The sequence below is a fragment of the Pararge aegeria genome, chromosome 6, assembly GCF_905163445.1.
Source record: "Pararge aegeria chromosome 6, ilParAegt1.1, whole genome shotgun sequence".
NCBI lineage: Eukaryota > Metazoa > Arthropoda > Insecta > Lepidoptera > Nymphalidae > Pararge > Pararge aegeria.
In genome coordinates, this window is record NC_053185.1 from 12,533,888 (window position 1) to 12,550,167 (window position 16,280).

Below are 16,280 nucleotides of genomic sequence, written 5' to 3' on the forward strand. Positions count from 1 at the left end.
GTCTATTATATTACATAGGAAATTCTACATGGCAAAGACATTTGACGCTTGACACCGTAATTTTTGAAATTCGGCTAGCGAGCATTCATCTACCGAATTGGTGATTCCTCTTGTCTATGAAATTTATGAAGGTTGAATTCACCGCTGGCTGAATTGTGCCCTAGACTAGCCCCTATCTTGACTATGAATTCCAGAGTCAGTGGCAATAATAAAAAAAATATATATTAACACAAGTTAGCCTTTTACTGCTCAAATCTCATCTGGTGGTAAGTGATGATTCTGCCAGAAATATGTAGCGGGCTAATCTTTTTTATTAGTAATAATTGACGGACGGACGGAGCAGATAACCCATGTGATGGTAAGTGGAAAACCATCGCCTAAAACCAGACCAACTCTGCATCTATCACATCTCCATACAAATATATTCGTCTGTTGTAATGTGTATAATGTCTCTAGAGCAGCGAACGGAAAAAAACAGAGTCAACAAAACAAAATCTAGTTATGGACATGTACTATCTATCATTTCTTATTCTTCAAAAGTTAATTACTTTAGAAAATCTGAACCTTTAAAATGATTAAGAATCCACCTTTATTACCGCCATGTTCAACGTACTCAAAGACAAATATAAAAGAAAAATAACACGAAACAAATAATCTTTCTTAAAGTTTTCCACCCAATATTAAATTGAATCGACATCTTTGTATGGGAAAACAGGGGAATACGAAATAGCGGTCTTGGCGCAAAAAACTCTATTACTAACAAAGAGTAAGGAGCGTGCCAGATATAAAAAAACTAATAAATCTAATCTGTTTCTACGCGACATAGTAATGTATACTAATATCATAAAGAGGTAAAGTTTTTGACACTGTAGCAGATAATCTCTGGAAGCTGGTAAGGTAGCAGGTAAGAACTGATTTAGAATTTTCTTTTACTAATAGAAAATTACATTATTAGTGTGTGTCTTAGGCTATACAACGTGTAAATGAAAACCAAAATAATACTTCACAGGTTTTAGACGTGCATTATGTGCTATCCCAGAGACTTATCTATGTGACCGAAAACCTAATAGTTTTTGAATACGCCACTGCCATAGTTTTTACTGAGAGAAATCAGATCCAAGCCTAACATCACATGCAAAATTAAAATCATGTGTCTTATGTCACCTAATTAGGTACGAGTCGCGTAGCATAGGTACTATACGCGTGTCGAACTTTTATCTTCAACAGGGTTGTCATACGTAAACACTTAAAAAGTTTTTTTAATTCGATTGTATAGAAAAATAAATATTTTTCTTTTGATTTAATATTTTACATGGTGACCTCTTATGAAATATACTTATGCATCCTTCAATATTATTTCGAAATTCTTCTACACGTCGTATATTAAACCGAAAAATTAAATTACTTTTTCGTGGTAGTCGGATTTACAAACTTTGTCGGAAAAACCGGAGAGCCCAAACCTTTCTTACGCACACTGCCTTAACGTAGCGATAGATACAGAATGGGTTCTACAGAATAGTTTTAAAGCTTGATAATGCGTATGAAAAGGTCAACGACAAAATATTATGTATAACTTTTCAAAAATGGTATTTTAAAATTTATATCTGCACGGGCGAAATCGGGGCAGTCATATCTAGTATCTACGCTAGTATCACTTAATACGAATGCTCGATCTTCTTGGAAATCACCTTTATATAACTGTGGATGAAAGTTCTTCAAAGAAAATGGAAATTTCACGCAAACAAAGTCGCGAGCTTCTTCTGGTACAGTGTGAATGATGACGACTACAATTTTCTCGATGAGACCCGTGGCTGGGTTGCTCATACACGGCCTCAACTCATGCCTTTAAACGTAAACTAAAGTCATTACGCATTTGAATTCCGCGCGTATGTTGTTTGACCGATCTACTTCAAATTTAACTAATTTAGCCTTGTTTTAGGCTATCATATTGTCTATATTGGTACACAAGCTGTTGCCCGGGGCTTGGTCCGTATTTTTTCCGGTTTTTTAAAAACAATTTTTTCTTAGGGGATAAGAATTATCCTGTGTCCTTGTCTAGTATACAAGTTTTAATCTGAATGCAAAATTTCGGCAAGTTCGGTTTAGGTGCGAAGCTGTGAGCAGTACAACAAGAGCTTTAGAAAAACACTAGGCATAGTTCTAGCATTTTGAATAAATTGAATCGTTTTTTTACGTACTCGTCTGTTAATATTATTAGTATTTATTATTCACTAGCTGATCACCCGCCGAGTGGCGTGCACAGATTTTTTGACCAGGATATACATATAGAAGGAAGATGGCATGAAAAGGAAAAATTCTTCTTCTGTATACGACATACAAAAACGTTAGGATAGGCAGTGCTTTTGTGCTTGTATGAAGTGCAAGCCACTGCGTGATCCACCATTGCTTCCAACAAAAATATATTTTTTTTCCCGGGATAACATAATGTAATATAGATCTTTATACAATATATCGTTAAGATCGGTTTTATTGTAGAGCCATGCTTATACAACCAGAGCTTTTTAAAAATAAAACTAGTCTTACTGCCCTCGTTGTAAATAAAATTGTTGGATTTACTAGCTGATCATCCTCAATTTCCTCTAATAAATAAAACAAAAGTAACTGTTCTCGGAACTAGGATAGTTTTTCGAAATAATTCTTACGAAATGCATTTTAATAATAAATAAATATACTACGACAATACACACATCGCCTTCTAGCCCTAAAGTAAGCGTAGCTTGTGTTAGGGGTACTAAGATGCCTGATGAATATTTTTATGAATTATAGAATAGAATAAAAAAACTTTATTGCAACACAACACAACAGGAAAAATACAAGGAAAACAGTAATAGTACTTAGTGCTAGGGTGCAAAGGCAATTAGGAATTATATACATAAATACTTAGAAAATATATATAAACACTGACACTGAAAAACGTTCATGCTCATCACACAAACATTTTCCAGTTGTGGAAAATTAACCCACGGCCTTGTGCTCAGAAAGCATGGTCGTTGCAAACTGCGCCAATCGGCCGTCATTTTGTTAGTACCAAAAGTTTTATATACAAGGCAATTCTTATTTCCTACGCTAATTAAAAGAGATCCAGTCTGAAGAGGCTACCTAATGACCACCTACAAAATCTATACGAGATGGTTTTTCTAAAAAACCGATTTATAGCACTTTTCACTTTTACTCTCAAATTTCATACTCTTTCAGTTCAGTAAGGACAGTAATAGGACCCTATTAGTTAGCCTCCGCTGTCCTTCTGTCCGCCTGTCCGTCTGTATGTCAGTCAGCCGTATCTCATGAACCATAATAGAGAGTGAGTTGAAATTTTTAGAGAATGTGTATTTCTACTGCTGCTACAACAAAAAATAATAAAAATCGTGTTTTTGTTGGTGGTTTTACTCGATATTAATAATTTTAATACTATGCAGTGTTCCATATTATCTTGGAACCTTGGTAAGGAACCCTTGGTACGGAACGCTTCGTACGCAAGTCCAGCTCGCACTAAGCCGGTTTTTATTTTTCTCTGCTGACTGTCAGTCAGTAAACGACTCGACTTCGACGACATTTCTAACGCAATGCTGAAAGCTGTGAATTTAAGTAGGACGTTCCGGGTTCGATTTCCAGTCCTACTTACTAGACCGCTTATACAACGCTAACAATGATAATTACAAGTAATTATTTACCTACGTAATCACCCTGCGAACTTAGGCTTTATGATTTCTTGCGCCCTACACGCGCTGCGGTTTCCATGTATTTCTATTTTGTTTCATTTATTGAGCGATGCAATTAGCCCCGCCAGTTTATTTTATAGTTACAACGAACTAATAACATCTTGTAATGAACTATTGGCAACTTACAAACATATTGCACATAAAGAACATACCTAAAACTAAATCCAAGCTACATCCAATCCGATTCTTTGTTGTGTACTTTGGTTTTATATATTATTTGTAGGTCTACCTTATTTATTTTTGAAACTTTCGGCCTGGTGGGATGGACACTTATGGCCTGGTGGGAAGGACACTTTCAGCCTGGTGGGAAGGACACTTTCGGCCTGGTGGGAAGGACGACCTCTCTGGCGCAGTGATGAGCGCAGTGGTCTTAAAAGAGGGAGGTCCTGGGGTACATCCCCGGGAGCAATTTGCGAATTAATAAGTCAGAAGCCTTTTAGGCCGTGGTTAGTGATGATGCAGTCAAAGATGTTAACGGGCTAACCTGTGAGGGGTTTAGCACGTCTTGGCGTTATGGTGGTAACTAGCCACGGCCGAAGCCTCCCGCCAGGCCAGACCGGAGAGAATTCAGAAATTATTAACTTACAATTTTCCCCTGCCCTCTGGGATCAAACCTGGGACCCCCACTTAATACCCTAAGGTTCACCACTGCACCAGGGAGTTAAGCATTATTGTAAAATGAATCATTCCACTCCTAAAAACCCCAATAGGTATCGTGACTTTTTACCAGTATCCAAACAAATTGGTTATACTAACTACAGTATCGATTTATGTCATTTAACGATAACCTCGCTACAAGTTACAACCTATATTTGAAGCAATTGTCCGTTGCAACAACGTTTACATAACAAGCCGGCGAATAGTTCTATAATAATACTACATGGTAATAAATATTAAGACGGCGCGGCGCAAAAAGAGATAAAAACAATGTCAAGACCACATCCGCATTCAGATCGTTCGGTTGCTAAGCGGATATCAAATTAGAGATTTCGTACTTTTCCCCAATCGAATTGGGGATACAAGTTTAAAGCTCGAAACTTAGTCCAAATACTTTTTTTTTATATCAGAGATATTATTGTATCTTAACAAGGTAACAAACTTAACGTTTGCATAATGTAAATCTGTCAAATTTATATGGAGATGACAAATATTGATATACAAAATGACACATGAACGCCAACGTGGATGTGACGTTAGTTTACATGACAGGCTTTCATGTGTAAGCTTTCATTGAAAGCTTAAACTTAAACACTTATACTTATCAGGTTTGACGATCTCTTTGTGGTTTAGATGCCCTGGGTTCGATTCCCAGCATATGCAATTTGGGATTTCTTAATTTTCTCTAGTCTGGTCTGTTACCACTTTACCAACTAAGACGCGCAATGCGATTTAGCGTCCCAGTACGAAACCGTTTGGGGTTATGTTATGGGTTCAATATAACTGCCATCAGTGGCGTGCACTTCATACATGCACAAAAGCATTGCATACCCTAAAATTTTTGTATAACTCATAAAGAGGAAGGATTTTTCCATTTCATCCCATCTTCCTTCTTTATGCATACCCTGGTCAAAAACCCTTTGCACGCCACTGACTGCCATACTCCCTCACAGGTTAGCCATCTACCGTGAGGTTATATAAAAAAAAAATCAAGCAAGCGCTTGGCAAGGTGCCCAGGTTGTAAGAATCAGGATGTCGGATGAGCTTTAAAAACCATGCATTTGTGAAAAGAAGACACAAAACGCTTTGTGCGAATTCTTGGGATATGAACATGATTGACAGTTAACCGTAGCAGGAGATACAGATGACGGGATCGTTGAATTTAGCGGCTGAATAAGACCATAAGCAACAGAGTAAAGTTTTGAATTGTGAATTCGACATCTTCGAAGGTGTTTCAAATCTTAGGATATCTGCGTGGTATTGAGTATTAAGAAATTAAGAAATTAAAATTGTACAATTTGTCTTGTTGGCGCGGATTAAAGTATGAATTGGCCAAGCTTTTTGGGGTTCCGTAACCTGCAAATGATACCCATTAAATAGTGGGCCTCCGCTTTACACCTATCTGCCCTTTTGTCCGTCCGGATACAGGCAGTATTTCTCATGAACTTATACCCAAGTTTGTTGTGGGCACCTTCTTTGACCAGGGCGCGTTTGGTACTCTCGTAGCTTCCATTTTAAGTTTATAAATGTAGTTATCGTCATTATCTCACTACCATGTACCCATTTTTTATGTAACGTATACGTAAAAAGTGCCATGTATGGGTTTATTTGAATAAAGAAATATTTCACTTTGACTTGGAACCGTAATAGAATAAAAAATAAAATAGTGGAAATTTTCACAAGTGTATTTCTATTGCCGCCATAACAACCAATAATATTTAATGAAAACTAAAGGGCGGTTCTGTTACAGAATACGTTTATTTTTAATATGTTTTCATCATCATCATCCTCCTCTCTCATAAAAGAGACGGTTTTAGAGCTAGACCCACCAAGCCGCTCCGAAGCAGGTTGGTGGGCTCTTTCTGTTCTTTATTTGATCTTATATTCTAATCTGCCGTCATTACACGGCATCATTTTGGTCCTTGATACGGAAACCTCCGAATGCGAGTCTAACTCGCACTTGGCCGGTTTTTTGCATCATAGCAAAACATAACAACAATATCTTTGATGTGTGGTGTGTAAAAAATACACGTTGCTAGAAGAACCGGTGCGACCGCATACCGCGCGCGCGCTCGCGGCAAGGCCTTGCCGGCACCTGCGCCTGCGCCGGTCCGCGCTCTCCACTCACCCACTTTCACGTACTGACGACATCGCACACCGACACCACACACTACACTCCGTCGGTTCAGGTAATTTACCAAAGGTAAACAATCTTTGCATATATTTTAATCTGGATATATGCATTTTAAATTTTAAAACTGGCGTTTTTTGGGTTCCTTACCCAAAGGGTAAAAGAACGTCCAATTAACCGTCCATCTATTTGTCCGACTGCCCGTCTGTCACCAGGCTGTATCTCATGAACCGTGATAGTTAGACAGTTGATAATCTTGCAACTAATTTGTTTTTGTTGCCGATATAACAAGAAATATTTAAAGAAAACATAACATAAATATTTGCACATGATTTTTTGACAGAGCGTTTTTATAGATAATGGTATTCGGAACCCTTCGTGCGCAAGTACGACTCGCACTTAGTCGGTTTTTTTAATCAGTGTAAGCTAAACTGACCAATTCGCCAACCCAATTCGCAACCTTTAAATTCTCTGTATAAACTATTACTACCTATTCCACTCCCAACGCAAAATAGTCAAATCAATCTTGCAAAAAAAATCCCGAAACCTATTTTATTTAAACTTTCTGCCCTCAGTTTCTCGCCAACGAGCTAAAAGCTCACTGACAGAAAAATGTCAACATAATAATAATAATAATAATAATAAATAAATATACTACGACAATACACATATCGCCACCTAGCCCCAAAGTAAGCGTAGCTTGTGTTATGGGTACTAAAGATGACTGATGAATATTTTAATGAATTATATATACATAAATACTTAGAAAATACATATAAACACCCAGACACTGAAAAACACTTATGCTCATCACACAAACATTTTCCAGTTGTGGGAATCGAACCCACGGCCTTGGACTCAGAAAGCAGGGTCGCTGCCCACTGCGCCAGTCGGCCGTCGAACATATTATCGACTTCTTTAAATAACCATTAGAATCACCACTGTTGGACATCAGACTACCTAATAATGAGAGCTTATCATATCCGTCCGTTGCCTTCCTTGTTCCGTCATTCTTTTACTTCTTATTTCTGCTTTACTATACCTGCCTTCGTAAACTAAATAAATAAATATGTAGTAGATATTTAGAAATAAAATGTGTTTATTGCATTTTTAATTTTTTCTGTAAAAATTATTTTCGTTACTCTTTATTTAAATTAAAAACATTCATATAAAATGAATATCTCTGCTTTCTTCTTCGTTTAACTTAAAAAATGGAGCAGGCATGAGTATTTACATAAAAAAATTATTACGTTCCCACTGAAAAAAGTAGTTACAGAGATTAAACACATTGGAGCAAGAGGGTACAATTTGGAGGCCTTATCGCTACATAGGGATCTCTTACAGGCAAACAAACTCAGTAAACTTCTATTGTCCACTGTCAATTACTCTTTCACGCTCAGGTTGCCTTTATAACAAGGCTGCCTTTGCGCACTTGCATTTTTTTTATTTCTTTATTTTCCTAAGTGCGTATTTTGTTGCATTATAGTTATAATATTCATCTATCTCATACTCATCATGTTCAAAACTGATTAAACTTAATGACTTATCTTACCTAATAGTAGCTTTGATTATTCCCATGCCTCGAAGAGCACGCTTAGTTAAGGTCCCAGTTATGACGCAAAGTGACGCGAAGCATTAAGGCGAGCTTAGCAAAAGGTACCTACTAAGATCCAAAACGACATGTTAATCGTTAATAGATAATAATCCAGAGAATTTATGACGAATTTATGTAGCTGCGTTCTCTTTGGACTCTACGATTTTTTTATAGTTATTATTGAAGGATCAAGCAGATTGCCCACCCAAGTGAAAGGTGGTGTATGGTGGATGAGTGCCGCGTTATGCTTATCAGCCTGAGGCGTAGGTGTTTATCGACATGTGCCTTTAATAATACCGAAAACCACGTTGCTTACACAGGAACACAGCGATGATGTTTGCTAGCAGGAATAAGCATGGCGTTAGTACTTCCCTAGACGAGCTATGTAACAAAAAGGTCTACTACCTACTACTAAAAGTTAAAATATTCGTAAGTAATCAGAAAGTTGATGTTTCAAACTACCCATGCCTCGATGGGTAGCCCAAAGCTCACGTAACCTAACGTACGTATAGAAACTTTTGTCAATTGGAACATAACTCAGATATAGAGCTAGCTGGTGTATTTTTAAAGCAATATATTATGTCTAACTTACTTCATGTAGCTAGAAGATATGTCCGTTGAGCATTTAAATATCACTTGCTTTAAAGCTGAACAAAAACAACGTGAGGAAATCTGCATGCCTTAGAATAGACAAAGTGAAGTGTACTAATCCGCACTTTGCCAGCGATGTGGACTAATTCCTTAACCTTCTCATTCAAAGAGGAGCCCTGCAATGGGCTGGAAATGGGTCGATGATGGCCTTCCTTGGCGAAGAAAAATGCACGCCATCACAACATTTTGGATTTAATTGATTATATTAAACATCGGGCACATATTTCTCTCCCATGAAAGGAAGACAGCTGTCAGCAATTAGATCTGTCCGCCTATTGTACCTTTTTTATTGCTTTGTCTTTGGTGTACAATAAAGTGTATATGATTTGATATGATTTAGATCTCAATAAGGATGACGAGGCCAATTGTACCTTTACTTACTTTCAATTGTGTATTTTTTATTGCTTTGTATATGGTGTACAATAAAGTTAATGGATTTGATTTGATTCTGATGATGGTGCATACATATCTACTGTTATAGCAGCGCAACACAAACAATTTGGTACTAGAATATCAAACAGAAATATCGTACATTTTATTTCCGTACTAATATAAATAAGCATGTAAATAACGCGAAGGCTAAAACATACTGAGCGATTTCTTAAAATATCTCCTTTTAATACGGTATGGTAAGTACTCTTGATTCCTCAGGCGCGAGCCTGGCACTGTACGAGTATTACAGGTACTTGACCCAGCAATTTTCTTGTAACTATAAAGTATAATTTATGGGTTATTAATAGCCCGAACGCTAAAGCTAAGGTAAAAATAGATCCCAGTGCGGAATAATTAATTATTTTCCTTTTCCTATCGAACAATATACCTGCATATGACTTTTCGTCTTCTCCTCAAAATAATGTAAAGCGATAGAAATAAAGTCTTGTCTAAAGTCCAGTTTTTTGTGTTCTGTACGTTTTCACAAAGCCCATCAAAGCTACTGAACTAGCATAAAGGCTTAATAGCTTCGGGCCATAGTGACAATGACCGACGTTAAAATTTCTCCAATTTAGAGAATATTTACTGAAATTTTTTTTTTAAATAAATAGTTAAAATATAATTAGTTGTTATAAAAAAAGTTTATAAAATAAAGCTTACAAAAAAGTAATAATGCAGATTTAAAATGTTTTAGTTAGAATATACAATAAAAAAAATCGTTTTAGAAAATATGGATTAAATAATTAAAAAACAGAATTTCCTTAAGAAAATCGCAATTTTTCTGATATTGTTAATTAAAATAATAGTCACAGAAAAAAACATATGTCTGTAAATAGAAAAAGGTAAATACTGCTAGTGTATTGTGTTATACGTGCATACACACACAAATAAGTCGTTAGAAATGGGATGTCGGCATAAGAGAGCTGCATGGCGTTAGCTTTGACGTTATTTTTTTCCAAGGCGAGCCAATAGATGTCTCACATCAAGAGTGTACGTATACATAAAACGACAGTATTACATATGATATGACAGTAAATACAAATTATAATTACTGAAACAACCATTAGTAGAGATAAAATGACTCCGGGTCTCTTCAAATAATATCGAGCCGCGATAAATATTAAAAATTCCATCAACGGGATAGCATCCCGGCGTTATGTGGCACGCGACAAAAAAGCCCATTAGGTAAGCAAATGTATATTTTAATACAGAATAAGCGATAAATCTCGCGATGGGCTTTCGAATTCCGCGCAAGTCATCCGACGAGGTGAGATCGGCTGGGAAATACCACACACATATACGTACCAAGGTGTACAACCTTACATACATACTGGTGTCGTGTCCGTGCCAACTATGCAAAGATAACGTATTTATTATATTTTTTTACGAGTGATAAAACATAAACGAATATTGAAATGTAAATGTGTGACAGGATATCTGATGATTATTTTTCATATAGGTAGTGATAATTATTGTAATATGTGACTTTTTTTTAGAGAAGAAGAAGAGAATGTAGGAGAAAACATACAAGAATATTGAAATGTAATTGTGTTAAATATCTTATAACTATTTTTCGTATTGTATTAAATAGACGAAGAAACTCCATTAAGTAAAGGAGAATATATGAGAAATCATACGCGAGTATTGAAATGTAAATGCACACATTTACATTATGTCTAATAATAGTAGAGTTAGACAAAGACACTACAAATGTAAGTTAAAGTAGAATATATAGGAGATGAAGGACGAACGTTATAAGTAAAACTAAAGCATACTCTCGTACCCGTTATTCTCTGAGCTTTATTTGAGTAAAAGTTACTCAAAAAAGATGAAAGTCAATTTATCGTATTAGTACGATTTCTTTGCAGTTTCATTTTTACATAATCTTGAATAAATCAATATGGATTGGTATATATGGTACCTACCCATATATGAGCTTTTTTTAAGATTTATTAGCGACGTTTTTATTAATAAGGATATTAATAATACTAAGATTTTAATTGATCCTATAGGATCCTTAACAGTTGTTCGTGTCCAATTCCTAGAGCCGTAAAAGAAGTTTGTATGGTATTTGGTGGTGTATGGTTTAAATACGCATAAAATAATAAGCTGATCAAATGATAAAGTGAAAAATTAGATGGGAGTTGTCTGTACCATATTTCGTGGCAAATTGCATAAAGATTAAATTGTCTTTTGCCACCAAAATCTTACAGTTTAACCCGTACAAACTCGTAACGATTTTTATTCATCAATTTCTTAATTTGTAACAACCTAGGTACAATTTCAATAAAACTTTGTTTCACTTATTAAAAATCATTGGATAATCGATGTAAAAACAAATGATATTAAAGTTTTACTCAATGTGAAAAGCCCTTAAACCAAAAAAAAGTAAGGTTGTTAAAAAGGAATCCCGCTTCATATAGTAGGAAAGGAAATAAATACCATTGAAATGTTTATTAGATCGTCTTTAGCGTCTTGGATTCCAGGACGATGGTATCCGAGAGGTTCCGCCTTGGCAGTTTTTGCGTGGAACGGGCGCCGACAAGCCATTGCCTTCAATGATGTACTCGAGCGTCTGGCACGTGGCTTGCTTACTTTATTTACTATGGCTAAACTTCAACACCTGTATGTACCCTTAGTACGAAATTAAATCTTGCAAACGTTTTTCGTTTTCGATTGTCGAAAACTTGTATCGACACAACCACTGGCCCTTATATCCTGGTTTTTATCAAGGGCAGGTATCTAACCCAAGTGGCAACTTTGTGAAATATCAAATAAAATATATTATGAAATGTAAGCCTAGCGAAGTTATACCCTCACACAAAAATATGTTGAAAATAACCCTCTTATTTATATCAAGTTAGTTCTAATATAACGTATAACGTAAAATATAACAAGCACGCTGACTGAAGAAACGTCTTGAAATGAAAATCGAAAGGACGCAATATAGTATGTACCCCATCAACCGGATTTCATACTACTAAACGAGAGTGTCGGATTACTGAACAACCAGTACCTACGAACTGAAAGAGTGACTTCCTAATTTAAACAAGTACCGAAATAAATGCAGGTGGCTATATTCAGTCTGTGACGATACGCAAAGGTTGCAAGGTTTCAATACTAGAAAACTTTTGATGTTTTCGAAGTGTACCATCTCTCACTAAGGATGCATCTATTAATAACACCGTTCATAATCGCTCGTAGCCATAGATATAAAAAAACAAGATATCGAGTAGGAACAATTTAAAATTTACCGAGTAAAATATTTTTTTAGGATCAGATTCGATAATACTTCATTATTGTCATATCACGACGTCTTTCACCAACATTGAAAATCCTTAAATGTCTTCCATCATATCTTTCATCATCATTATCATTAGACTCTTAACGTCTCACTACTGGACATAGGCATTAGACTAGACTTAGATCATAGAAGAAAGAAGAAAACACCTTTCTTTTATTCCAGTCCGATGTTTATTGCAGTGACGTGCCTAGTGCCCAGTTTTCGAGCAGGGTAAAGCATAAAGCAGGACGATGTCATATAAAGGAAAACCCTTATACATCAGTTTAACATAAAGTATAGGGTAGTGTTTTTATGGATATATGAAGTGCATGCATGTATATGTCACACGCTGCTCCAATACGTATTTAAGCAGTGTGGCCTAAACCCTATCGCTTATCAGAGATGAACTCTCTCGACAGGAGATCTGTGTCTAATTGTGGATCTCGAATAGACTGGTTAAGATGATGATGGTGTATCTCTTAATTTTACATCAATGCTTATAACTAAACAATCACTATCACTGCCATATCATTTCGTCATGTTTATGTCTTGCCATACTTTCACATCCGCACTGAAGTGCCGTTATTGCTGTCCGCAGGATTGATTTTAATCTCAATGCAATTATGTAATTGCATTATTAGTTACTTCTCATAATACCTACTTGTAAATGTTGAATTTCATGTGCAATTATAATGACCGATATGATAAATACATTTAGGTACAGGGTGTATCTTATTAAGCCAACAAGAGGGACATGCCGTGGTGGCTTTTAGTCCCCTTTACAGGGGATATACCCAAACATAACCTCCGTCCCAAGGGTCGGAAGTAACCATAAAGCTTTTCCACAACGCCAAAAAAAAAGGGTTGTATCTTATTACGCCTGCTTAGTTAAGAATAACCTCAAATTATATAAACATGTATACATATGTGTTTGCTTATAGAATCTAGGAATATTTCGTAAAGTATTGATCTCAGGAAAAAGTTGTACGACAAAAATATTTGTTGTAGAACAATACTCTAAATCCCCGCCGGTATCAAACCTTTTGGTGGCACGTCTTTGTCATGAAGCCTTTAACAGATAAGAATATTTTTATTTTATTTTTATACTAAAATATCAGAATCTGCTTTGCTAGCCAGTGGTAAAATACCTAAAACAGACATAACGGACGTTTTAAAAGTTATTATAAAGTAGGCCCACTTGAAATAAATGAATTTTGCTTTGTGTATTTTTTTTTTCGTTTTTCGTAGACCATTTTTAAACATCCTATGCACACCACCGCTGTATATCAGAAGGCCACTAATCAAATTACTACTTATTGTATAGGTGTGAGCACGTGTGAGTAAGCATTATCATTCTAAACTTGGAGCGCTATAAATTTATTTAGTGACAGCCAGCGTTGGGCAGGCATACAAACGGCCTTTAAACTAAACTTGACAAACAGTAATCAGCTCAGAGTACTTATAATAGAACTTTTTACATGCTACTCACCGGACCAGTTAAACTGTTAAACGCAGACGCTTCCACATAAAACTTAAAGTAGTCGACTAAGTTAAAAGCTAAGAGAAAAAGTTCATGTATTGTGTCCTTACATTTAGTTAGTTTTAAATTGCCGCGCCATTTGTGTAGTTATGTACCAATATTTTTAACCGAATTAATAAGGAAAGCGTTTTCTTTTATTTTTGTTATCTCAGCACTCCGTCGTTTATTCCGTTTCCGTTGGAAACGGTGTACTATTTTTGATTAAATAAACTTTATTGAAGAAGAAAAAAATACAATGAACAAAAGGCGAATTATAATTCTCTACCAGTCAGCTTTGGTGCATACTAAAAAAAATATAAAATTGTGGTAGGCGCAAAAAAAAGTAATACTTCTAAGGGTGTAGATTGTTTTTGGGATCGTAAAGAATCGATGACACTTTTGAAATATTTACGGCAAACGTAATTGAATTAAGTAAAATATAAAAAATACTAAATGATATTCCTTGGCATACCGTTCGGTATTTTATAGTAGCGAGGAAGGTAACTCGAAATTTGTACCTTCTACGTGGCTATGACTAAACAATGTTGTAGAAAATATTTTTTTCTTGCTTTGTAGTTCACACACACACACACACACCTATTACAGATAACAGTTTAGATCATAATCACGTCACTTTGATAGAACTTTTATAGGTTGCGTAGTTAAACATCCAACTCTTACAGTTTTCCAGTTTTCAAGGTATGTTTTTATTTGATTTATATAATATATTAAGCAGTATCAGAACTAGTTCGAATTACATAGGAGTATGCGTATAATCAAATTTCAAATACTAGTAAGTACCTAAGTAATAGAGTTTTCAATGAAGAATGTATAACTGTTGGCATTTCCCTACGAGTAAAATATAATAAAATATAGTTTTCCAAACCTAACCTAACGTCAGACATCATGAGATAAATTACTAAAAAGCTGTAACCGACCAAGATAATATGCAGTTGCTACAATGTAAACTTGGAACAAATAATAGGTACATATAACAGCTATTTAACTAAGAGATTATTGGCACTAAGTATATACCTATAGCTAATTAGTGATAGCCTAGTGGGTAAGGCTTCGGTTTTCCTTTCTGGGGGAACGAGTTCGAACCTCGGTACGCACCTCTAACTTTTCGGAAGTAAATAAATAAATAAATATACTACGACAATACACACATCGCCATCTAGTCCCAAAGTAAGCGTAGCTTGTGTTATGGGTACTAAGATAACTGATGAATAATTTTTATGAATAATATACATAAATACTTATAATATATAGATAAAAACCCAGCCACAGAAAAACATTCATATTCATCACACAAATATTGTCCAGTTCTGGGAATCGAACCCACGGCCTTGGACTGGGTCGCTGCCCACTGCGTCAATCGGCCGTCAAAGCCGTCAAAGCAGTCGGAGGTACTTCCCTTCACCGTTCTCCCTAGTATGAATTCTCCATAATGTTCTCAAAGATGTGTGAAGTGTACCAATAGCACTTGGCCAGCGTGGTCGATAAAGATGATGATAACAATCTCGATTACTTTCTCTTCTTTAAACACAAAAACACCTATCATAATAGACCACTTTGTTTCACATTCACGACGCCACAGACAACAAAGATTAAAAAAATATCTTGGTTGGTATAGAATCAAATGTAAATTATGGACTTGAGTTACAAAATAAGTTTTTAGCTTACCTTACAAATACAACGAAAGCAGCTACTCCAGTCCTGCTTGAATTTTGAGTCTTGGAGGCGGACGACCTCGCCTTCGTTTGAACACGGTGCACGGTCGCCCTCTGCGGAAAATAACAATACAAATTTTATCATCTTCAGACTTTTAATGTACATTTAGGTCTTCTCGGTCGGGTTGACTTTTACCAATTATTAGTAATGATAACCGGTCTCGGTTATCATTACTAATATGGCTTGTTGTTAATGGCTTAAAGTTGGTGGAGATTTTTAGAAGTAGGACTTTTTGTAACAGAGCTTGTCCGGGGAAGTACTACCGCCATACCTATATCTGCCGCTAAGCAGCATTGTTGCAGTTAAGTCTATTATCCTAGCTAACGGGCAAGTTTCCGCAAAGGAAATAATATTTGCAGAACGTTTCATACTGAATATCTTTATAATGACATAATGTTTCGCGAGGATGCGCGGCCGCGATTTTTTTCGCGGAGATGATACCAACTCGTTGCTGTCGCAGCCGGTTGATTTACCTTGATTAAAAGCCACGGATCCGCATTCTTACTAGGTACGTATCAAACATTCGGCGCCACCGGCTA

The 16,280-nt window shown here is 36.0% G+C and overlaps 1 protein-coding gene across 1 annotated transcript in view; it reads right to left on the reverse strand.

The window, feature by feature from the left end:
- The window catches only part of LOC120624397 (BMP-binding endothelial regulator protein), a 100,875-nt gene that overhangs the window by 26,013 nt on the left and 58,582 nt on the right, over positions 1-16,280 (reverse strand). Inside the window, exon 3 of the mRNA XM_039890918.1 lies at positions 15,694-15,794. Within this exon, the coding sequence (XP_039746852.1) occupies positions 15,694-15,794 (101 nt within the window). The remainder of the gene's footprint in view (positions 1-15,693; positions 15,795-16,280) is intronic.